The following is a 25559-nucleotide window of genomic DNA, read 5'->3' as shown; positions in this document are numbered from 1 at the left end:
AAGGATTTATTGTCCTGGCTCCGCAGCCCAGCTCATAGCACCTGCTGAGCGGCCCGAGATAAAGTTAGGTTAGCTCCCAGGGGGGCAGCCTGAGGTGGGAGTCGAGATGAAGTTATGTGGGAACGGGGGAAGCAGGAGATGAAGTTAAAGGGGAGCGGGGGAAGCAGGAGACACAAGAACGACCCCTTTCCTCTTCTCGCTTTTTGGAAAACACATCTCCGTTTTGCTTTCTCCTGTTATACGTCTTTGCCTTTCGACTACCAAGCATGTATTAATAAAAAATTTCTCCCAGCCCAAAATTGAACAAATACGTTGACTGAGAGGATGAGCGTGTGAGGGTAGCACCCTGCCTGACTCACACTCAACATTTCGGTTTTTCTCCTGACAAGGGGCTGCCGAGCCTTGGGGTCCCGGGCTTTCCGCACCGCCTTCATTTAATCTTCATTTAACAGCAGTGTGCACAGTCGGAGCTTTTCTCCCTGCCTCCTTGGTCAGCAAGGAATTTTTTAAAGATGAATTTCTTTGAGTTGGCAGAGACGGGTAGAGGCTGAGGGAGGAGCTTCCATCCGCTGCTCACACAGGCCAGGAGCCAGCCCTGGACCCAGCAGCTTCAGCCCCCATCTCCCACAGGTGCACCGCAGAAGCGCAAACACTGGGGCCACCCCGCCCCTGCCCTCCCAGGGCCAGAGCAGGGCGCGGTGGTACATCCGACCCGACCCAAGCCGTGACCACCCGCTTCGGCCGGCAAGGTTTTTTATTTTTTCCTTTTTCTTGTGGTCACAGATCAGTAGTTCTTAATTTTCCCCCCAGGAGGCTAGATCCTTTTGAAAATCTAAAGCAAGCAATCATCGCTTGCTAGTATTTCGGTAGGGGCTTCGGGCCCCAGGCATTCCCGAACCTTCCAGTTTTAGAATGCTGAACTGGAGTTAACTCCCAGAGGAGGTCTTAAAAGCACTTTTTCCAAGCAGTCAGTAGCACTCTAAAGCTTAGCAGGATTTTTTTCTTTCTGTTTGGAAAACACGGAGAAAACACGCAGCAAGACACGGACTCACATATTCACTACAAACAGTGGCAGGGATTTATTTGCTCAAGGGCAATGTCATACACACAGGCCAGCTGGGACAATTGTGGACAGACCATTAGTGGTAGAGTTTTCACTTGGAAAAATATGTCAACGCTCCACTTTTATCCACCTGCCCGCATTTTGGTCCCCACCTCACTTCCACTGACATATCCAATAGTTGGCAACCTTCGATGCCCAGAGAAATTAAAGGCTAGTTTCAGCGAGTTTTCTGTGCTTTAACCCAGTGTGCGCCCTAACTTCTCTCCACCCGCGGCGCAGAACTGTGCTCAGAGCCACGAACGCTGCCGGCCGCTCCAGCCGGGAGCTCAGACTCAGGGCGCGCTCCGCCGGCCCCGCCGCCCCGAAAACCCGGAGAGCGGATTCTCTCGCGTTCGCTCCCGGAAACTCTCCGGGTCGCCCGCGGCCGCTCCCACCGCGCCTGCGCAGAGGGCGGCGCGCATGCTCAGTGGCGGTCCGGTGGAGGTTTCTGTTGCGGGGCCCGCGGGGCCTCCTAGCGCAACCGGAACTAGCCGTCGCGGGGCCGGCCTCCCTCCTCGCCCGCGGCCTTGTCGTCGTCTCCGGGCCTCCTTCGTCCCTCTCTCCGCTTCACCCTCTCCCCCGAGGCTCCGAAATAGCCGTCATGACCGCGACGGCATGGCCGCGGCTGTTGCTGCTGTCGCTCGTGCTGCTGGGGGCGGCCCCGGGCCCGCGTCGGGGCACCGCTTTCTACCTACCCGGCCTGGCCCCGGTCAACTTCTGTGAGAACGATAAAAAGAGCGACGAGTGCAAGGTGGGCGAGGCCTCCGGCGGGTGGGGCGCCGGGGGTCGCGGAGTCGGAGCGAGGGGAAGGGGGCGTAGCAGTGGGTGGGGTCGGGCGGCCTGAGGGGCACCCGGGGTTGGAGGTTTGGGGGGCGGGGTGGGACGGGTTTTGGGGGCTCGCCCGCCTGCAGCCCCGGTCCCTGGGCGGCGCGCGCTGCTGAGCTTGGGTTTCCTGGGCTGGGGTGTGTCGGTGTGCGGGGCTGCCTCGGAGGGCACGTGTGCTCGGCCACTCCCGGATAGTCGCAGCCCCCGAAGTCACTTTTGACTTGTTCGCTTCCTGCTTCGCTGGACTTGGCTGCAAGGGCTGGTTTGCTATGAGGAATTGTTTCTAGGACTTTGTTCTTCACCATTGACACCCACAGCCATAAAAACTGCACGAAGGCAAGATTGCTGTAGTGGCGTTTAATTTTTGTAAACCACACCCACCCCCTCAAAGGCTTGAATAGGCAAGGATGTGAAAGATCGCATTGCCTACTTTGCCTGAGGAGGTGATGAGAGAGGCTAATGTTTTGTTAGGACAGCTCTGGGAAATAGGGACCCCTCAGGACACTGACACCGGATTTTTCTTTAGCTGTTAGTAGAAGAGAGCAACGGGGAAGTAGCAAGCTTTTGGGCTCCTCGGTGAGGGGTGACAGTAGGCAAACTGCAGTTACATCCTGCGTTCCTAAAACTTGCCCCTTGGCAAATCAAGGGCTCTTTGAAGCTGTTAGAGGCTTTAACACTTCAGTAATGGCCTAGCAAGCCTTTACTGTCCATAAATGGGTTCATTTACTAAGTTGGATTTTTTTAAAAGCTGGTGTTTATTTTATTGCCGCCAGCTTTACTGTAAGCTGTGAATTTTCAGATTGCTTTAGAGAAGCTATTAAATTTTCATGGCGTTTTGCAGTTTCTGGTTAGGTTTGTCAGATGTCCGGAATGACATGTTGATGCAAATGTTTAGCAACTTGTTTGGGTAGGCATGGCTGAGCATCTCTGAGGTGTACTCAAGTGGACACTGAACACTTTGGGACTTAACTCACCCCACCGTGCAAGAAGCAGTGCTTTCACTCCTTTTTAAGCTATCCACATGAAAGAGTGTGGGTGCTTCCAGTGGGAGCTGGCCTGGCAGCATGTTGGTTTTTCTGTGAAAAGTTCTAGTAAGGCTAGTGTTTGATCTTGACTTTGTTTTTAAGGTTTATTTTTATTGAAAAGGCAGATTTTACAGAGACAGAAAAATGTATCCACTGGTTCACTCCAAATGACCACACTGGCCAGAGCTGAGCTGGTCTGAAGCCAGGAGCCAGGAAGATCAGGGTCTCCCATGCCAGTTCAGGGTCCAAAGCACTCAGGTTGTCACTGCTTTCCTAGGTCACAAGCAGGGAGTTGTTTTTTTGTTTTGTTTTTGTTGTTGTTTTTTTTTAAGATTTATTTATTTATTGGAAAGTCAGATATACAGAGAGGAGGAGAGACAGAGAGGAAGATCTGCCGTCCGAGGATTCACTCCCCAAGTGAGCACAACAGCCGATACCATGATCCAAAGCCAGGATCCAGGAACCTCCTCCGGGTATCCCACACAGGTGCAGAGTCCCAAGGCTTTGGACTGTCCTCGAATGCTTTCCCAGGCCACAAGCAGGGAGCTGGATGGGAAGTGGAGCACCCAGGATGTGAACTGGTGTCCACATGGGACATGTTGAGTCACCTCGCCAGCTCCTTTACATTTTCTTTTTAGCAGCAGTCATTAGCTCCTTGCAGATGAAAAATACATTCCTGTCCATCAGGAACCTCAGAGTGAGGGGACATAAGCATATGAACAGATTAATGCATTCTGATATATAAAAGATGCGTGCGCCCAGAGTGGTCTGATATCAGAATTGGGTACATCTGTGGGTTCGAGTCTTCAGGGAAAGCTACAGAGGGGAAGTGACATTTGAAATAAAATGCTGAAACTGAAGGGGTGAAATTTATATACGCTTTGCCAGACACTTTCCCCCTGAAAGTCCTTCCCAGTGGCTGCTGCTGCTGCTTTTTGACTGATTGATTTGAAAGAAGTACTTCTGTAACTTGCCTCCCTCCTCAAAAGCATGTGATAGCAGACACTGGGCCAGACGGAGGCATGGAGCCAGACCCTGCGGGCCTTCCCATGTGGGCACCATCGGCCACTGCTGCTGTGTTCATGGGAAGTCTGGTGTGAGCTGAGCGATAGCCTCAAAGGAGATTGGAGCATCCTGGGCAGTGGCTTAGCCTGCTGCACCATAGCCCTCACCCCTAATTGGCTGTTACTTCATTTGGGAGATGCGTTTGGATTTTTAACTTTTGTAGGTTTTACGATAAAGCAGGCCTGGTAGAACATATTTCTGAAGTGTTTTGGATTTTTCTGTTTGTTGCCAGTTACTTTCAGTGGAAACAGCTTTGGGAAGAGGAGGTTGGATGTGTTTTTAACACTGATTTCCTACAGTTAACTAATTGGTATAGAGGGTTTGAGGTAAAGTTTAATATAATTTCTTGGCTTTAAAGGAGATGTTATAAATGATAGTAAACAGTTACAGTTTTTATCGCTAAAGTAGTATTAACAATGATTTGTTCCCATCAAGTCCATATTTCCATTATTATTATTATCATCCTTATTTGAAAGGTAGAGGTACTGAGAGAGGGAGAAATAGAGAAATTGATCTGCTGGTATATTCCTCAGATGGCTGCACGTGTTAGAGCTGGCCAGGCCAAAGCTGGGAACCAGGAACTTCTTCCAGGTCTTGCACAGGGCTGCAGGGGCCTAAGTGTTTGGGCCATCTTCACTGCTTTGCCAGGCCCATCAGCAGGGAGCTGGACTGGACATGGAGCAGGGTTGCTGATAGTCTTGAATGTATGTATTATTCAGAAAAGCAGAAGAGACTTCTTTAAAAGATTAGAAATGAGAGTTGTGAAAGGGGGGTAATATTTCCAAAAGTCCCTGTTGGGGGGGACTCGGGTTCAGTGAATTATGGCATCAGTTAGAAATAACCATGTGACATGATTTCCTTTGGAGAGTAGTTTGCATTTCTTAGAGGAAAAGTACATTACTAATCATTGTGATATTACAGAAATGAGTAGAGATGGAGCAAGTGGCTCTTCCATGTGAGGGTAACCTATGAGCCATAGTTCTCACAGGTCCTATGCAGTCAGTCCGTGTCCAGGGTTTAGCTCAGTATGTACTCCCAGAAACAACCAGAAAAACCCTGAGGATTGGATCATTTTCCTCCCTTCTTTTGAGTGATTTTTATGTTTAATTTGCTGGGAGACAAAATGAAGTTCAGTAAACACAGAATTTTACTTATATTGCTCCAACTCTGGTTTGTGACCTCAGCCTCACACACGCTGTGATTGTGTTTCTGTGGCTTGTTTTTTTACTTACCGTTATGGGCTGTGCATATATTTGAATATCAATATAGTACACATTCTTACAATTTTATAGACTGTCTAGTATTTCACCCTGTGACTGTGCTGTCTGGTTTAGTTCACTTATAAGACATTTTGGTTCCAAAATTTTCTCTGTTATAAGTAGCTTTGTTAGAATGTATTGATGAGAGGTTATTTATATATTCACAAAGTAAAATTACACATCAAAGGCAAAAGCAGTGTTATACTGTAATACTGCAGATTTATTTCAAGAAGGATAGATTTGAGTTACAGTGCCCTGAGCTGATGATGATTTCTGTGTCTCCACAATACATTAATTTAAAAATATCAACTTAAAAGTTATATGTTGGTACCTCAAATATTTTTACATTACCTTCCTTACTATTGAGGTTTCTATGTTCCCCCCTTCCTTCCCCTATTCTTTTAGATTTGAAAGCATAATAATAAAGGATTGAGCTATAAAATGTCTTTCTTTTAGAATTTGTTGTACCTTCTTAAAATCCTGAGACAGTATGGGACTGCAGTTAGTAGAATAATAGCATGAGTAGAAGTGAGTAGGTCTCCATAGGGTAAAATGTGTGGTGCTAATTTAGTCTGTAGAAGTTTCGACTATTCCGGTTATCTACTGCATGCAGCTTAGCTTGAAATCATGCGGGGTTGAATGACATTCAGATGACTAATACATGAAAATTAGTTAGCAGTTCATCTTCCCTGCTTGTAATTGTCAAGTAAGTATTGACTTGTGCTTGCTTCGGCAGCACATATACTAAAATTGGAATGATACAGAGAAGATTAGCATGGCCCCTGTGCAAGAAAGTATTGGCTTGTCAACTTGAATTCAGACCTAAAAACTATAAGCAGTAATAACATTCTGCTGTTTTACTGTGTGATGTATAAATCATGTTTTTAGAAGAAAGATTCAAGATTTTCCTTCCTATGCAAGAAGCAGCTACCAAACGTTAGTTTAATAACTTTTTGGTAAAAATGAAGCGCAGAGTTGTAGCATTAACCTTGTCTAGGTAGTTAATTTTTAGAATTTTGCAAATTCTGTTACTTTGGAATTATTTTGGAATTATTTCTGTTATTTGTACTTTTAAATATGAAATAGGTGAAATTTAAGAAAATAGTCCTGAATCTTGCTCTGAATAGATGTAAAATAAATGCATATAGTATACCTGTTTTAATCTGACCGTAAGAGTAATGTGAAAATTTTGATGGAAAAGATACAGTTTGTATGTGTGTGTACTTAAAGTTTTCTTTGGAGTAGCATCATTGATTCCTGACCTTATGGAAACTCAACAGTATGTAGGTGTTACAGATACTATTTCAAGTATAAACTCAGGTGTTGCAAAAACACTTTTACCTTGATAAATACACATTCTAACAATTGTTCATTCCTGTGAAAAAGTACATGAAACTGAAAAAGCTTTTGAATGGAATTATTTTAAAACTGTGATTGTTCATTGTGACAAACTGAGGTCATCATCTAGAAAGCAGATAAGGTCCATTGGACTAAACTCCTGCCTTTGCTTGTGGTCAGAGGGAGGTCCCTGCTGACGGTCAGGTGGCCCTGCGGTCACACCTCACAGCCCAGGCAGGGATGGGCTTTGCTCCGGCCGCTGTCCTGCTGTTCTCCAGCCCCTTCCTTCCCAGGGCTGCCTTGCAGGCTTCTGTGACGGGGACCATTGCGGGTACTGTATAGGTACTCAGCAAAGGCATTCTCTGTTGTCATTAGCTAATCCTCCTCCTGTAGCACTGGCATCCCATAGGGGTGCTGCTGGTTCTATCCCGGCTGCTCTGTTGCTGAGAGAGCAACAGAAGATGGCCCAAGTCCTTAGGTACCTGTACCCACACAGGATGCCTGGAGGAAGCTCCTGGCTCCCAAGTTTGGAACAGTCCAGCTGTGACCATTGTGGTTGTTTAGGGAGTGAATCAATCTATGGAATATCTGTCTCTCCTCTGTAAAATCTGCTTTCACATAAAAACTAATATTTAAAGAAAATTTAAGCATTGATGAGAGAGGCTTTGGACGGAATTTGTGAAGTTGGTTTCTTTGCTTCACTCATTCTCACTTTTCAAATTATTTATTGCCCTTGCTAAAAATAATCCTGAAGCGAACAGTTAGTGTGTGCAGATATGTAGGACCTTAACGTTCGTACATGCTGTGCTTCCTAGACAGGGATCCAAGGCGCAGTGAGATGTGGTGACTGTGTTCAGCACTCCTAGAGCGCATAGGGAGACTATGATGTGGACACCTGCAGCCTGCCTGCTTCCCCAGCTGTTCCTTATCACCTTGGAAAGCTGGCTATTTAGGAGATCAGCTTCTGGCCATTCCTGGTCAGGTAACTCAGCTCCTGCACATCCTTTTGAGTTCCAGCGTTCCATTCAGGGATTTTTTGTTGTGTCTGAGTTCACGTTCCTTCAGATTTTTCCCACTGTGGACATCTGATAGAAAAAGTGTTTGGAGTTTGTAAAGCTTCCCGTTTTAAAGGCTGTGCTTCGTGTCATTGCTTCGATTCCTGTACACAGCCACAATTCTTCCCTGAGATCTTTCTCCCTTGAAATCCATTGGTGGATGTGGAGGGGGGCGGATGTAATGGAGGTCAGCACGGTGCAGGCAGAGGGTGTGGCCCACGTACCTCTGAGTCATTAGACCATAGATGTGACCACAGCTGGGATCAGATGGGGAAAGGGCAGATTCAGACTAGAAATTACATTGTGCAGGTCAGAGAAGGATTTGGAAGGGAGATCCTAGAACCTGAAATTACATAAAACCACATGAAACCTTTAGTACAGAATGATAGTCTTACTTTGACTACATGATTCAGAATTCTGAAACTTCCTTAAAATGTTTAATGTTCTTGAAATATCCTGTTTTTAATAGCCTAGCTGGGAGCAGTGTAAAAGCAGGAATGTGCAGGAGGCCTGCACCAAGGAGTAATAGGCTAAGCCTGCACAAGAGATGCCAGCGTTCCTTGTAGGCACCAGTTCCAGTCCCAGCCGCTCCGCTGCTGATCCAGCTCCCTGCTTATGGCTTGGGAAAGCAGCAGAGGATGACCCAAGGCCTTGGGCTCTCGCACCTGTGGGAAGACCCAGAGAAAAAGCTCCTGGCTTTGGGTTAGCTTGGCTCTGGCTGTTGTCTATTTCAGATGTGAATCAGTGGATGGGAGAGCCATCTCTTTCTCTCTCTCTGTCTCCTCTGTAACTCTGCTTTTTAAATAAAAATAAAATAAATCTTTAAATAAAACAAGAATGTGAAGTAACCGACTTTTAAGGCACTTCCTAATGCTGTCAGTGATCATTTATAGTTGGCTGTCTCTGCTTAGGGCAAATTTCCAAAGGGATTTGGTTGGAGAATAAAGACCTGTAGAGAGGAAAATGCCCTTGAGATAAATTAGATATCACCATGTTCTAGCACATGTTGTTTTAATGGTAAGAAAACTAAATCGGGTTAGCATTATTGTGCAGTGGGACCCCATATTGGAGTGCCTAGAATTGAATCTGGCCTTGGCTTCATATCCAGCTTCCTGCCATTCATGTGGGAGACTAGGAGGGAGTTTCTGTCTCCTGGCTTCGGCCTTGCCCAGACGTGGCTGTTGTGGGCACTTAGAGAGTGAACCAATAGGTGGAAAATCTGTCACTCCCGCTCTGTTTCAATCATAAAGAGATTAAAACAAAACTAATACACTAAATTCCATAGACACAATAACCTCACTCTCTACCCCCTGAACGTACAAATAACTTGGTCACTTTTTCCCTTTCCTGTCATGAATTGTACGCCTTGTCTCCGTCAGGACAGTTAACTTCTCTGAAGACAAGCATTCATGATTTTGTGTTACAATATCACTCATAATGCTTAGTGTAGGGCATTGTGAGTATTGAGTGTGTGTGTTTTGACTCAAGTTTCTCATCATTCAGAATTTGCTGTAAATTGCATTGAATTTTCACCTGTTGCAATTTCCACTTTCTCCTCTTTAATCAGTTGATTTTGAATTCATTCTTCTAGATCATCTTTTCACTCTAAAATTTAGTCTTTTTCTAGGTTAAATAAGAGAATTTTCAAAATAAAGAAAATGTGGAAAGAATGGTGCCTGATGGTCAGCTGGACTAGTGTGTTGTTTACGTTTTTCCATGTTTTATTTCTCTGAGCCTTTATATTTTTTGAAGATGAATGTTGTGATTCTATATTTTGACTTGATTGAGCTTCAAGCCCTTTATTAATCCACATCGGCTCTGGCAGTCTCATTTCCCTTCTAGTTTTTGGTTTTAACTTGTTTATTATTATTATTATTATTTTAATTTGAAAGAGTTACTGAGTGGGAGGGAGAAATCTTCCATCTGCTAGTTAACTCATCAGATGAGCTCAGTGATCAGCACTGTGCTAAGTGGAAACTGGGAGTGAGGAGCTTCTGGGTTTCCTACGTGGATGTAGGAGTCAAGCAGGTGGGCCATCTTCTGCTGCTTTGCCAAGGCCGTTAACAGGGAGCTGGATTGGCAGTGGAGCAGCCAGGACACAACAGCTACCCACATGGGATGCTGGCATCGCAGGTAGTGGCTTTACCCACTGTGCCACAGTGCCACCTTCCCCCCGGTTTTTAATGTTTGTTTCACTGCCATATTAGGAGGAGCTCACAGAAAATTCACATTATCTTTTAATTCTGCTCTTCCGCAAACTTTTGATATTCCCTCAGACTTTTGAAATTTCTTGTCTTGCTAGAATGGTTAATATTTAAACTCATTGCAAATGTTGCATCCTTATAAATAAATTGTAAATGGGTCTGATTCCTCCTGAGAATGTTTTTACCTTTAAGTTACTTCAGATAACCCTAACATTTTAGATGAGATTGTAATTCTTAAATTTTCAGGTTCTCACAACTTAAGAAAGATTGAGTGAAAGTGACACAAAAACAACCTAGATGAGTGGAATATTTCGTGTGCTTGATTAAGTCACTGAACAACAGAAGTAGGTTCAAATTAATGGTGAATCAAAGATCAGTTCTCTTATAAAAGTAACCTTGGAAGGGTATCAGGAGACACAAAAAGAAATTAAAGTGAGGAATAAAAACAGGAAAAATGAAGCTGCACTGTTTATGTCTGTAATCCAGTTTTTAAAATTCAATTTATATATATTTTTGGATGGTGTTCACATAGTTGTGAGGGACAGACGCCCGTGTAGCCAGTGGTTAGGGTGGGGAAGCGGATGTGTTCCGGTGTCCTTGTCTGAGTAGCCTGAGTGATCTCCAGCTGCTCGGGCGGTTCTGAACTTGCTTGTTGTCTTTCCTTCCCTGGACTAACAGCCAGGATGAGTTCTGAATGAGCAGACTTCCTGCTGCTGTGTTAGCGTGGTTTGCTGCCCCGCTGGGGGAGGGCTTCCCACTAGGGGAGGGCTGAGGGGGAGGGCTTCCCACTGGGGGAGGGCTGAGGAAGCTGCGAAGGTCGTCATGCTACCAGTCCATGCAGACTCAGGACTGGTCCTTTGATTTCAGGTAGTACAGAGCAGCATTCAGATTGCCATGTGCCAGCTTCTGCACATGTGTGGACTTTGTTCAGTCTCACATTCTTTTTTTAAAAAAAAAATTTTTTTAAGATTTCATTTATTTTCATTGGGAAGTTGTATGTACGGAGAGGAGGAGAGAGAGCTTCGTCCATTATCCCCAAGTGGCTGTAACAGCCGGAGCTAAGCCAATCCAAAGCCAGGCGTCTGGAGCTGCTTCTGGGTCTCCCATGTGGGTGCAGGGTCCCAAGACCTTGGCTGTCCTCAGCTGCTTTCCCAGGCCACAAGCAGGGAGCTAATGGGAAGTGAGGCTGCCGGGACTAGAACCGTTGCCCATATGGGATCCTGGCGCATGCAAGGTGAGGAAATGTATTAATGATTACACAGTGAATACCAGCATCAAGTGTTAGGCCTGCGCACCTGGCTCTTCATACAGGTTCCTCATCATTCTGCACTGAACCGAGGTACGTGCCTCATTGCAGCAGGAGGGACTTGGACTGAACTTCGGAATTTCAAAACTCAGAAACACAAAGCAGTGAAACTTAGTATCTGTATTCCTTCCTTCCTAGGAAGAAATCTCGAGATATGAGTGAAGTTAGCTTCTCAGTCTTCATGAAGATTTGTTAAGAAGATAGATGGTTTGAATTCTCGTGTATCTTTCACAGCAGCATTGCCCCTTCTAATTAGTGAACATTACTTTGGCAGAGTAAGCTGTCATCTGGGAATTTAGTCTTCACAGCGGTTACATGTATTTGTTAGCTGTTGAAGCAGGCTCTACTGTTACAGTGTCATGTCTTTGGACCAATGATACAACATGAGTACAATGTGGAATATTGTACACAGGGGGCCACAGTTAAATGTTTTGTATTGGACTCAGTGTTGCCATTGATACTACATTTGAGCAAAATTGTAACATTCTTATGTATTTTTTAGTACTTCAAGTGGAGTCTCCCTTATCTGAAGTGCTGGGAACCCATAGTGCTTCAGATTTTAGAATATTTGCATATAACATAATGACATATCTTGAGGTTGGAACCCAAATCTGATTATAGATTCTTTGTTTCATGTATACCTTATGTACATGATATAAAGATAATTTGTGTAGCATTTTAAGTAATTTTGTATGTTTTGACTCTGACCCATCCATCGTATTAGGTAAAAATGTTTAGATTTTGAAATTTTGGATTAGGGATGCTCAATTTGTGCTCAGTATGTCTCCCATTATGTATCATGAACATGGGATGAAAATTTTACTGGATAAGCACTATGGTTTAGATTTTCTCTGTTTTAAGTATCTATTATTATTATTATTATTGTTATTATTGATGTTAGTTACAAAGGTTGGTTGGGCGATTGGGAAACGTGTGAGGGAAATGTTTTCTCTTTGTCAGACTATGTTAATGCTAGGGGAGAAAGGTAGTCATGTTTTGATGTCACCCCAGGAACTCTGGTGGGGACAGGGAGAATGTCCTGGGGGTATTACTCAAGTGGTTGGCAGGTGAGATTGACGGAGCGTGGAGGAGTTGTGACTTCTAACTGTGCCCCTGAGCTTGCTGCTTAGTTATTCTGATTCTGACCATCACCTAGTGGGTCCTTCCCTCTGGTAAGAGACTTTCCATTCAGTGGCTGTGACTGTGTCCTCCACACCATCTTGATTGCTCTGAGAGGTTGTTGACTTTGTTGTATAAGAGGTGACACTTTAGTCATGGGTCATGGGGTAGTACCTTAAGCCTCCTCCACCTGTGATGCCATATCCCATATGGGCGCTATCTCATGTCCCAGCTGCTCCACTTTCAACCAGCTCCCTGTTTGTAGCCTGGGAAAGCAGTAGAGAATGGACCAAAACCTTGGGACCCTGTACCTCCTGGGAGACCCAGAAGAAGCTCCTGGCTCTGGATCACCTTGGCTGCCGCCATTGCAGGCATTTGGGAAGTGAACCAGAGTGTGGAAGGTTCAACAAACCTCCCCGACTCACTCTCTCTCTCTCTCTGTGTCCCCACCCCCGTAACTCTACTTTTCACCAAATAAGTAAAAATGAGGTGACACAGTCCATCTGTCTTCATATAGGTTCTCCATTGTTCTTAAGTTCTAAGGCCCGTTGGTCATCCATGTCCACTTTGGAGCATCCACAAATATAGGTGGTGGCCATAGAACTTGACCTGAAGTGTTGTTCTGCTTGCTTTCCTTTCCACCCTTTAAAGAGGTACTTGAGGTCTCCTGCCTTTCATGTGCATCTGGCTATGTTCTTCTGCCTTGTGCTAGAGTCAGCCAGCCATGGCCCCGTCTTGCAACATGTGCTCTGTGGTCAGAACACAGGTCTATAACGTGTTCTCTGAGATTGGGTAACAGGGACAACAGCATAGTTGGAGAGACCCTCTAGAAACCCCCACAGGTTCTCTATTCACACCTGCTCTCATGTGCACTGCAGGTGTGGCAGCCTATTCAGGGAGACTGAGTTTGTATTTTAAATCAGATATGTAATACCTTGTGATTGCTAACTCATTTAATCTTTGTATTTCTATAAAGTACTGTTATTTCTGTTTGTAGAAAAACTGAAGTACCCATGAATATACTGATGTATGTTAGTAAATGCGTGCTTACTGGGCTTAGAATGGAGGTGGTCTGGCATGAGCCTGTGCTCTTGCATGTTGAGACTTGCTGCTTTTCCAGTGGCGTTGTAGTCCTAGTTTGTTTTAATTACATGTCAGATGTCTCCTCTTTTAGCAAGTAGTGAGGATGGTGACAGCACTGATAAGATCAGAATGACAGGCTTTCTGCTGTTTCAGGTGGTCTCCGGGCAGTCAGGAGGCAGCCGGAGCAGCCTGGACTCAGCTTCGTTTAGCTCCAAAAATACTTCAGGGCAAAACCGACTTGCTGCTTTGTTCAGCTCTTGAGTTCCACCATGAACAGCAGTGAGCTCGCTCTCTCTTTTTTCAAGATTTATTTATTTTTATTGCATAGTCAGTTATACAGAGAGGAGAGACAGAGAGGAAGGTCTTCTGTCTGATGATTCACTCCCCAAGTGAGCGCAGCAGCCGATGCTGAGCTGATCTGAAGCCAGGAGCCAGGAACCTCTTCAGGTCTCCCACGTGGGTGCAGGGTTCCAAGGCTCTGGGCCATCTTCCACTGCTTTCCCAGGCCACAAGCAGGGAGCTGGATGGGAAGCGGGGCTTCTGGGATTAGATCTGGCACCCGTATGGGATCCCAGTGCACATTCAAGGCAAGGACCTACACTACGCCACTCTGCCAGACCCAGCAGTGAGCTCTAGTGGATGGATGAGTTTTGTCTGTGGAACTTCTACACCTGGGAAGGGAGTAGTTGTTTTAATTGTACTGTATTTCCTGGGAGATCAGTGACAGCTTTTATCCTCTCTGCCTTTGCTGGATTTTCCTTTCTCTTGGTAGATATCTTCCCTCTTGCTGCTATGTGCAGTTCTGCAGTTCGTTCTCAGTGGATCAAAACATTCCTTTGAAGCTAGACCAAGGGCTTGTTGTCCGTCTTCTGTCAGCTTGAGAGTACATGCATGTGGGATAGTATCTGCCATAACATCCTAGAAATTCCTTAAATGTAGCGGCCTTTCTTGGTTTGCTATGGGAGAATTTAAATTTAAAACTACGTATAGACACACACACACACACACACATATATATATATATGTATATATATATATATGTTTTCATACTGCACAATGAAATAATGACTTTGGAAACAAGATTTTTAAAAAACACGTGGAGTTAGGCACCTGCCTAGTGTTTAGCTGCTGGCTGAAGTCCACAGTGCTTGTCTCGGTGCCTGGACTCATGTCCCTGCTCTGCTCCCAGGTCCAGCTGCCTGCTAAACCAACTCCAGGAGGCACCAGGTGCTGACTCACCGAGTCTCGTCCTCGCCCCAGGGGGTGGGAGGGTGGGAGACTGGGTTGAGTTTCCTGTTGCAGGCTGCTTGCTGTGGCCTGGGTGACTGAGTACTGGCCAGCTGTTGTGAGCATCTGGGGAGGGAAACCATTGGAAGGGACCTCATTTGGTGTTTCTGTCTCTGCATCTCAAAAAAGAAGACAATGAAAGCTGATATTAGATGAATGCTTTTAGCTAAAATATTTCAACTTTTTAAAAGAAAATTTGGGGGTTAAACATTTTTAAGGGACTTGTGTGGTGGCTCAACAAACTTAATTCTCTACTGGCAATGCCCGCATTCCCTATGGGTGTCAGTTCTAGTCCTGGCTGCACCGCTTCTCCAGCTCCCTGCTTAAGGACTGTGACAGCAGAGAAGGGTGGCGCAGGCCCTTGGACCCCTGAGCCCCTGTGGGAGACTGAAGAGGCTCCTGGCTCCCAGGTTTACATCAGCTCAGCTCAGCCATTTGGGTCATTTGGGACGTGAACCAGTGGGTGAAAAATCTTCATTTCTCTTGTCTGTCTTATAAATCTGCCTTTCAAATAAAAATAACTAAATCTTTTAAAAAATTTTTTTAAATATTGGGGGCACTTGTAATACTGAAAGTTGTGGTTTATTTTAAATATATCTGAATCATTGAATAAGTTTATAAGACATTTAAAGTAGGTTGGATGTTGGGAAATCTCACGTTTCAAACACAAGTTCTTCAGTTCTGAGCATGACTTACGGCTTTTTCTCCGGTTGTTTTTATTCTGATGACGTGTTTCTTCATTTTCAGGCTGAAATAGAACTGTTTGTGAACAGACTCGACTCAGTGGAATCTGTTCTCCCCTATGAATATACAGCGTAAGTTTTTCAGCTTTTTTCAGTAAGGATTTTGTGTGACTCATCTGAACTTTGAACACGTAGAATTTTGCTTTCTCCATGGCTGTGGATGAATGTGTGTTTTGTAAAAGTATGTGAGTGAGAACATGTTTTGTGGTGTGCTCCACGGCCAGGGGAGCATTCCATGTGACATTCATTTTCTTTTGCTTTAAAGCACCACGTACAATAGTTTATTTCCTATTTATTTCCATAAATAGTTTATGCATTTTATTTTTAAATTTTTTTAAAGATTTATTTATTTATATTGCAAAGTCAGATGTACAGAGAGAAGGAGAGACAGAGAGGAAGATCTTCTGTCTGATGATTCACTCCCCAAGTGAGCGCAGCAGCCGGTACTGCGCCTGTCAAGCTGGGAGCCAGGAGCTCTTCTAGGTCTCCCATGTGGGTGCAGGGTCCCAAAGCTCTGGGCCATCTTCCACTGCTTTCCCAGGCCACAAGCAGGGAGCTGGATGGGAAGCGGGGCTGCCGGGACTAAAACTGGTGTTCATATGGGATGCTGGCATGTGCAAGGCGAGGACTTTAGCTGCTAGGCCTACATGCTGGGCCCAAAATCAATCATTTTGTCCCACATAATCGGTCTCCAGAAATGATTTTAATATATACTTTTAAACATTCTTTCTTTGAATATTCTTGTTTGTGTAGCTGTTTGTACATTTTTGTTTGGAACAAAAGTAAGCTCATGCTATTACATTTGATCTGTATCTTGTTTTTCTCATGGAATATATTATGGTTATCTTTCCATATTGGGTGTTCAGTCACTTTATTCTTTGTAGTAGCTGGTCTTTATTCCATTGTAGAGTTCTCCTATGCTGTGTATTTTGGTAATTCTGAATAATAATCTGTTATTTCCAGTTTTTAGTGTTATGAAATATGCTGCATGTATATCTTGTCATTTGACAAGTAAGTTAATATTGTAAATCAATTTCTGCACTTCTTAAAGATTTTAAAACAATGTGTGTTTTGCTGTAAAGTGTTGCATATAAAAATAATGCTAAGTCCCCAAGAATTCGTAATTCTAAATAGATATGAAAGCACTAAATTGAGTGAATGAATGTGCCATATTTGTATAACTTTTGGAGACAATTTACTTTTTCTAGTTTTTTAAAAGAATTTTTTTTTAGTTGGAAAGGCAGATATACAGAGGAGGAGGAAGATCTGTCTGTTGATTCACTCCCTAAGCGGCTGCAGTTGTTGAAGCTTTTCTAATCTGAAGCCAGGAGCCCAGAGTCTCTTCTGGGTCTCCCACAGAGGTTCATGGTCCCAAGGTTTTGATCTATCCACGACTGCTTTCCCAGGCCACAAGCAGAGAGCTGGATGGGAGGCGGGGTAACCAGGATTAGAACCAGCACCCATATGGGATCCCAGTGCATGCAAGGCGAGGACTTCAGCCAGTAGGCTACCTTGCCAGGCCCTAATTTTTATTCTGTTGGTAAACAAGCTCTACTTAGATCTTGGTGGATAGTCTTAGGAAGGTGAGTCTGGGAGACACAGAGTCTTCTATTGGAGCCTGCCCGGCTTCGGTCTTTGCTCACATGAGACTGCCATTCCTTTTCAGAATCTCACTGTTGTGTTGCCATTTCAGTACTGGTCTCATTTGAGCCTCATATCATTCCTAATTGAACACAGAACTGCTTTTCATTTTCTTTGGCAAGGCTAAATTAATCTGTAATGTTTAAACAAAAGTGCATTAAAGTTGGTTAACAATACAAGGGAATCGGAACGCAGAGAGAATCTTACATGAGCCTGGATAGGTGTTCCACAACTGTGTCCTCAGAGAGTTCATTTAGCCAGTGTACTTCTCACACGGGGTGTGCTGGCTGTCATATTGGGATGAAGCAGAATCCCAGGTAAATACAACCAATCTTCCTGAAATGTCATTTTTAAGTAAAGATGAAGTATGGGAAGTTATAAGAACAGGAGTTAAGCATGAAAATTCCCTCAACAATAAGGATATAGATTAATTTTATGATTGGGATGAATAAAACCAATTATAAAAATGTGTCAGTTTTTAAAGTCTTGTACATAATAAAAAGGTATTGGGAATCCTGGTATTGTAGAGTACAGTTTTCAGGGGGTACTTTGTTTGGGGGAGATGTTGTAATTGGAACATGATGGGGAGTGTCTTAATCTGCCAAAGCTGTCAGGAAAACCTGCATCTTGTGTGCTCTGGGGTTGGTAGGGTGCTTGCTGTCGCCTTGCTCCCTTCTGAGTTTATGTAACAATTGAAATACTCTTACCCAGGTTTGACTTTTGCCAAGCATCTGAAGGAAAACGCCCATCTGAAAATCTCGGTCAAGTGTTGTTCGGGGAGAGAATTGAACCTTCACCATACAAGGTCTGTACTTATTTTTATACAGAAGTTAACTAGTTACGGCACTCTTGTTTTCTGAGTGAAAGCTGATATAAATTTAATCCTTTAGGCAAAAGAGGAACTCATTGTCATTTTGTACTCAGGAAAAAAAATTTTTTTAAAGATTTATTTTATTTTTATTGGAAAGGCAGATATACAGAGAAGAGAGACAGAGAGGAAGATCTTCTCTCCAATGATTCACTCCCCAAGTGAGCGCTATGCCGGTCCGAAGCCAGGAGCCTCTCCGGGTCTCCCACACGGGTGCAGGGTCCCAAAGCTTTGGGCCGTCCTCGACTGCTTTCCTGGGCCACAGGCAGGGAGCTGGAAGGGAAGCAGGGCTGCTGGGATTAGAACCGGCGCCCATATGGGATCCCGGCATGTGCAAGACGAGGACCTTAACCACTGCGCCATCGCACTGGGCCCAGGAAAAATTTTTTAATGACGGTTTAGAAAAATCCTTGTCCTTACAATATGTCATTAATAACACTATTTTAATGAACATTAATACAACTCATTTTACACAATAAAATGATTACCCGAGGGCTGTACCTCTGCCCACCCAAAGGGTCCTAGGACCTTCCTGCTTGGTGTGAGAAGTGATCTTAGGGGCTGCGTGTCCTCCTCCGCAGCAGGATCTGTTGACGTCGCTGTTGGCAGGTGTGACGCTATCTGTGTTCCCCAGTGGGTTTTAGGAAGCCAGCCCTTCTAGTTTGACCAATAGAAGCATTTAGGACATTTCTGCTGTACGTTTAGAGTATCAGAAGTATTCTCTTTAATATTTATACTTCATTGCCTCCTAGAATCACTTCTAAATCTATTACCCTTTATGCCTGTTTCCATTGCACCTAGCATAGACTCTAGTTCATTTTGTATCTGTTCTCCTGCTGCACCAAAATCAATCCTTTTTTAAGAAAAAGTGCTTGGGGGGCCTGGCCTGATAGCCTAGTGGAAAGAAAAGAATGAAAGAATGCTGGGATTTATACAACAGTGGATCATCGTATCTAGATGAAGTGGTGTGGGAGAGTAGAAAATGAGAAGTGAATCTCTTCCCTCCAGTTTCTTTGGACTTGGCTTGTTTATGTTTGAGCGCATTTTTCTGCACTTTATATTTTCCCTTAACTCTGCACCTTGAGCATCTTTTCGAAAATTCAGCTTACTAGCTGTAACTTGACTCCAGGTTTTACTCCCTGGCCTGTTGGTTGTCTTTCCTGACTTCTAGTCCTCTTTTCCTTGTGGCTGAGACTTCGCCTTCAGCACCCTTCCCTACTTTCTCATTCAGGTTCTTCCCTCCCCCCATCTCCTTTGGCATTTACGACAGGAGCTGTGCCCCGAAGAGCCTCACGCCTGGCTTGGTCTCACTGGTCCTGTCTTCCCCACACCTGGACCAGGGGGAAAAGGCTTATTTATCATTGTACAAAATTCATCGACTACAAGCTTAAATTTCTCAGTCATAAATGTTTTGTTCAGATATTCTACTTTGAAATTTTTATTGGAAAGGCGGATATGCAGAGAGGAAGATCCTCCAATTCACTCTCCAGTGACCACAGCAGCTGGTGCTGAGCCAATCCAAAGCCAGGAACCAGGAGCTCCTCCAGGTCTCCCCCCACAGGTGCAGGGTTCCAAGGCTTTGGGCCGCCCTCAACTGCCTTCCCAGGCCACAGGCAGGGAGCTGGATGGGAAGCAGGGCTGCCGGGACTAAAACCAGTGACCACATGGGATCTCAGCGCATGCAAGGCGAGGACCTTAACCACCACGCTGTCATGCCGGGCCCAGCAGTTTTAAACAGTTACCAGAGACCGTAGCTCTGGCAGTCCAATGGGATGAAGTCACTGAGAGGACGGAGCTTGGCATGGCCCAGCTGCACTGAGCAGGCTATGCTCAGGAGTTCTGAGCCATCTCCGTGTTGTTTCTTTGGAAGTCACTGCGTTCTTTTATAGCAGAGGGTATTTTCCAGGCGTATTTGTGTAATGGTAATAAGCAGCCTCACTATTCCAGTGGTGTCTCAGCCCTGTCTTTCTATTTCTGTGTGCATTGGGCTTGAGAAGATGGAGGGAAGGGCATTGTTAGTGCCTTCACTGAACATGAAGAACAGTGGGAGTCCTTTAGCACTGAGCCAAAGGTCCCTAACACACAGCAGTGAACACAGGGAAGGCCAGCACAGGTTCAGATTGACGGTGAGGATTTGGGTTGGAAGGTCAGATCTTGCGTCCCCCAGCAGGACCTTCCTACCAGTGCGGGCTCCTGGCAGTGGTGGTGCAGGTGTCTGGGTCGCTTCCATCACATGGGAAAACAGCATTTCCTTTCTGTCTCCTACCACACTTCACCTCATTTCAAGTCTGACTACTCTGAGGCGTTTGTTTACGCTATTAACACACTTGTTGAATACGTTCCATGTACTGGGTACTGTGACACACATGGGATACAGCAGTGCCCAAGACCAACATCTGCCCTTGTGGGTCTTCTCTTCTGATGGCAGAAAGGAACAATACAGTAATAAAGCAGTTGGTTAGTTCTTATGGGAGAGCTTTTGAAAACAAATGTGGCATGGGGTGGGGGGATTAGCTTGCTTGCTTTATTTATTTCTTTGTTTATTTGTTTTAGATGTTCTCTCTTTTGAGAAAGAAAATGCTTATTACCCAAGTACTGATAACAGTCAGGGATTGGCCAAGCTGAGAACAGGGGCCGCAGAGCTCAGTTCAGGTCCCCACCTGGGTGACAAGAATCCACTGCATCTCAGGGTGCTCACTGATAGGAAGCTTGGTGGGGAATGGAAGAGCCGGGCCTCAGATTGCATTCTGATTTCAGATGCCAAGGTCTCAACTGCTGCCAACATGCCTTGGAATTTGCAATTTTAAATAGACTAAAAAGGTGATGTTTTAAAAATTTAATTTAAAAAGCCTGAGAGGTAAGTAACAGGTCTGAAGCAATTAAGGAGAGCAGCTTGTGCCCCGGATTCCTTAGGCTAATGCATTTGTTTTTCCCTTCTCTACCTTTAAAATATGAACCTGTAATGCTTATGTAAGGCTAAACATGTCAAATAATGATACAAATATTAATGAACAGAAAGAGCAGTGCAGCCCAAATTGGGTGGCAGGTATTGGCATTGGGGGCCACATTTATACATTCGCTTCTGAGCCTGTGCATAGCAGCTGGTTTAGGAGTGTTAATAATTTACTAAAGAGTGGACTGGAGCAAGCATTTGGCCTTTGTGGTTAGGATACTAGTTAAGATGCCTGCTTTCCTTATCCAGGGTACCTGCTAATGCAGACCTTGAGTGGCAGCCCTGATGAGTTGGGTAACTGGGTAACTGTCGCTCAAGTGCAAACTTTATATTACATCCTGGCTCCTTGCTCCAGGCATCTAAAAGACGCTTAGGGAGTGGGGCAATGGATAGAGGAACAGTGTATCTGCCTCTGGAAAAGGGAAACAGAAGAAACATATACTCTAAGTGAATCATACAAAACTTTTTGTTGCTTATAGTAAGGTTTGAATTTGTTAAAAATATACAATTATGGATCTGTATAACTGATAAGTGACAGCCTTTTGAAAACTAGGAAATATATATAGCTTTCAGAATAATTTTAAATTTACAATCAGAATGATACAGTAGTACAAACAAGAAATTTTAAAATATAAATGGTTCCTGATAAAGTAAAACTATCATTACATTGTGAGTTTCACTGTTTTTAAAAAGTTTATTTTTATTGGAAAGGCAGAGTTATAGAGAGGAGAGACAGAAATAAGGATCTTCCATTCTCTGGTTCACTCCACAAATGGTCTCAACAAAAGAGCTGAGTCTCAATACAAAGCCAGGAAGAAGGAGCTTCTTCCAGGTCTCCCACATGGATGCAGGGCCCCAAGGCCTTGGGCCATCCTCTGCTGCTTTCCCAGGCCACAAGCAGGGAGCTGGATGGGAAGTGGAGCAGCAGGGACATGAACTGGTGTCCACATGGAATGTTGGCATCATAAGGGGGGCTGGCCCTGTGAATGCTAGATTCTTGCAGAAGTTGTTATTTATATATGTTGGATGAATTTGTAGCTTTTAGACGTAATTTCAAAATGATACCAATTTTTGTTTCAATTGTGTTTGAAAATCAGATCCCAAAAATTAAGTCTGTTTTTCATGGGGTGCCTGGGTAGGATATTGTAGTGGGGAAAGGGTCCTTTGTACCCTGAGTTGTTGTGGGTTTGTTGTTGTTGTTGTTGATGATGATGATGATCTATTTGGAAAGCAAAGAGAGAGAAGGATTTTCTGTCAGTTTACTCCTCAAATGCAGGCAAGATCTGGTCCTGGGGCCTGGGTGATAGCCGGGGCCTGGGCCTTGCCAAATGAGGAGCTGGGATTCTATCCACCTCTCCTAGGTGGGTGCCTGGGACACAAGCAGTCAAGCACTACCTTCCCAGGCACATTAAGAGGGAGCGGGGTTGGAAGCAGAATAGCCAGGACTTGAACCAGAGCTCTGGTAAGGGGATGCAACCTGCTGTGAAGTTTAGAATTTCTTAGCTCATCCCGTTCATCTTAAGCAGTGCTGAATGTCCCTTCTGAAAGGCACTTCACACCATCTATTGACGCTCGAAATGTAAAGGCCATCTTATTGGGAAGCCAACAGCTCCAGAATTTCTGAGTTGTTGCTGTGCAAAGACTAGTGTTCTGTGTTTTCTTTGTTTTTCTTTCAGGACTCATTTGCTTGAAAGAAGTGGATAGAGTAAAATTACTGAAGAACTATTTGCAAAAGAAAAATTAGCGGCTTAAGTATTTAGAGAAATAAAGTTTAAATCTGATTGAGCTGTGAGGAATTTAAGTGTTTTGTTACTGACAAGGATGTGTTTAAATAATTTATTGAGATTAATGTGTACTTTGACTCTTATTGTTGTGAAGGTCCTGAGTATTTTTTAATTTGCTTTCTACTTTTTTTTAAATGCAGTTTACATTTAATAAGGAGGAGACCTGTAAACTTGTTTGTACGAAAACATACCACACAGAGAAAGCTGAAGATAAACAAAAGTTAGATTTCTTGAAAAAAAGCATGCTACTGAATTACCAGCATCACTGGTAAGACATGGAGCTTTGAATGTTTGACTTTATGCCTTTTCAAGATGAAACTGCTGTCTGAGTGATGATATAAGTAACCTCATGGCCTCTGTAAAATGTAGCAAATCAGTTAATTTTGTTTTTTGTTACTAGTGGTAGTGTCATGAAGTGGTGGTTTTACTATCCTGGGAGATTAAAGTTGACAGGATTGTGTAAAATGCTGTGTTTTAACTATGCTCAGATTGCTGTAACTTTTTTTTTTTAAAGATTTGTTTCTTTTTATTTGAAAGGTACCCACTGCCACTGCCCTGGCTGTGTCCCCTCTGTTCTCTTCTTTGGACGCCTTGCCTCATGTCCCTGTCCACCCAGAGTGCTGTTCTGCCCCTGCGTGTCCCTACCCCCCAACCCCCAGAAGATAAACTAACGTTGTATCTGCAATCTCTTAGAGGTTTTTGAGTGTTTATTACTATGGGTTAATTATTATGATTATGATGTCTGTGACCCCGCCTCCTACATGTCTGTTGTGTTGGGTTTCCCAGGTGACCCTGGGTATGGAGGAATGCATTGGCTCACCCCTCCTCACTCTGCCCCCACCCCATGCTGTCTGGACCACTGATTGGGTCCTGGAACCTGGAGGGTGCTCCCTGAGCCGCCACTCCTTCCCTTTCCTCCCCTTCTTTCTTCCCAGGCATGGGTCTGTGCTGGGTATAGGGAACTCGGTGGGCTCAGCTCTCACTGCTAAGGGCCTCGGGGCTAACTCAGCCGCTGCCTCCTCCCCACGGCCACTTCGGGGTCAGGAGGGCCGCTGCCCAGTCTTCTCTAAGCTCGCCCATGTGCCCCTGCTTGGCTCAGCTGCCAGGCTCGGGGACGGCATGCCCCCTCCTATTACTTGCTGGAATGTCCAGCAGAGGAGCGGTGGCAGGTCCCTCCCTGCAAGGCTCCCAGTCTCTGTGGACTGGGCTGCCAGCCCCCCAATTCCAATGAGCCCCTCCCCCATGAACTCTACCTTCCCATCCCTTTTTGTATTGGGAATACTGTGTTGTAATAAATCCTGCGACCGAGAAAAATAAGGTTTATTGATTTTTATTTGAAAGGTAGATTTTATGGAGATAAGGCACAGAACGATCTTCCAGCTGGTTCACACCCCAAATGGTTGCAATGGCTGGAGCTGTCGATCTAAAGGCAGGAGTCAGGAATTTTTCCCAGATCTCCCACGTGGATGCAGAGGCCTAAACAATTGAGGCATCCTCCCAAATTTTACTTGACCCAATTCTAGCCATTACAAATATTCAAAGTAGATCAGCAGATAGGAGCTGTGTGTATCCTTTCTCTCCACATGTTTATCTCAAAAAAAAGGTCTTTTACCACATCTAGCTTTTTTAGTCCTTTTTTCTCAAAGTTGTTCCTATTATTTCTCATGTATTGTTTTCAATTTTTTGAGGTGTAAAATTTTTTATAAATATTTTTGTATGTGTTATTACGTTTGCTTGTTTCATTTAGGAAAATTATGCGACTGTTGTTCTGGGTCAGATAGGCCTATAGATATGGGTCTGCCTCGTTTTTTTCATAGTCCTCTGATGTTCTATTATATGAACATCTTACAGCTTTTCCCTCACAACACTTTAACTATGCACCAACTCATGATTTTGCTTATAGAGATTGGTTAGAAATGGGAAATTTTCTTTTTTAAGCTGATAAACATGCTTTGTTCTTTATTTGAAACTTGAGGACATAATTTGAGCATCTTTTTGGCTTACTCTTTCAGTAGCTAGGATGGTTTGTGGTTGTTGGGACTGACTGCTGTTGTGTTACCAACGCCAGAAACTTGAAATATTTCTAGCTGTGCTCCATGGATTTGTGATTCTACTTGCTTAGGTTTTGATATATTTACGATATTTTTACCTATAAAATACAATAATTTAGTGAGCTATCAGAAAACTTATATAATCTTTTACTGTCAAAATCCTGAGACTGCAGTTTATTGGTCAGAAAGAACCTTTTTAAAAATATTTATTTTATTCTTTTTACTGGAAAGTCAGATATACAGAGAGGAGGAAAGACAGAGAGGAAGCTCTTCCAATGATTCATTCCCCAAGCGGTCGCAACGGCTGGAGATGAACTTATCTGAAACTAGGAGCCTTCTCCGGATCTCCCATGTGGGTGCAGGGTCCCAAGGCTTTGGGCTGCCCCTGATTGCTTTCCCAGACCACAAGTAGGGATCTGGATGGGAAACGGGGCTGAGGGAATTAGAACTGTGCCCATATTGGATCCTGGCACATGCAAGGCAAGGACTTTAGCTGTTAGGCTACCCTGCAGGGCCCAGAAAGAACCTCAATGATCTTTTAGTGTAATCAAGATCCCAAACCCAGATCCTACCAAGTAAGCAAAGAGAAAAGATCCAGAATCTTAATTGATAGTCTAAATTTATTTCTGTTAAAATGCATGGAGTAACTTACATGCCTGTTTTGACCACAGTATTTCTAAATGCTTTGTTGCTTATGAGTTATTCCATTCTGATCCAAACTTTTAGAATTAACTTATTGGGAAAATGAGTTGGGAAAGCAGAGCATGTTTGATAGAAGTGTTCCAAGTGAAGTGCAGTGTAATAGTGAAGCTGGGTGTGGTCATTCAGCTCCCACCTCTGCAGGTCCTTTT

General features: G+C 44.2%; 1 protein-coding gene and 1 non-coding gene across 2 annotated transcripts in view; both read left to right on the top strand.

The window, feature by feature from the left end:
• The first annotated feature begins 1559 nt into the window (after nt 1–1559).
• TM9SF2 (transmembrane 9 superfamily member 2) overlaps nt 1560–25559 on the top strand; it is a 57013-nt gene continuing 33013 nt past the window's right edge. Inside the window, exons 1-4 of the mRNA XM_040991177.1 lie at nt 1560–1853; nt 15416–15483; nt 17764–17857; nt 22798–22925. Of these exons, the coding sequence (XP_040847111.1) occupies nt 1704–1853; nt 15416–15483; nt 17764–17857; nt 22798–22925 (440 nt within the window). The 5' untranslated portion in view covers nt 1560–1703. The remainder of the gene's footprint in view (nt 1854–15415; nt 15484–17763; nt 17858–22797; nt 22926–25559) is intronic.
• On the top strand, nt 5997–6103 carry LOC121163826. Its single transcript, XR_005884976.1, has one exon. It is a non-coding gene; the product is annotated as a U6 spliceosomal RNA (small nuclear RNA).

This window comes from Ochotona curzoniae, unplaced genomic scaffold (assembly GCF_017591425.1).
Source record: "Ochotona curzoniae isolate NIBS_2020 unplaced genomic scaffold, NIBS_Ocur_1.0 contig_64, whole genome shotgun sequence".
Taxonomy (NCBI): Eukaryota; Metazoa; Chordata; class Mammalia; order Lagomorpha; family Ochotonidae; genus Ochotona; species Ochotona curzoniae.
The sequence above is the reverse complement of the archived record's forward strand: the minus strand, read 5'-3'. Positions and strand labels throughout refer to the sequence as shown.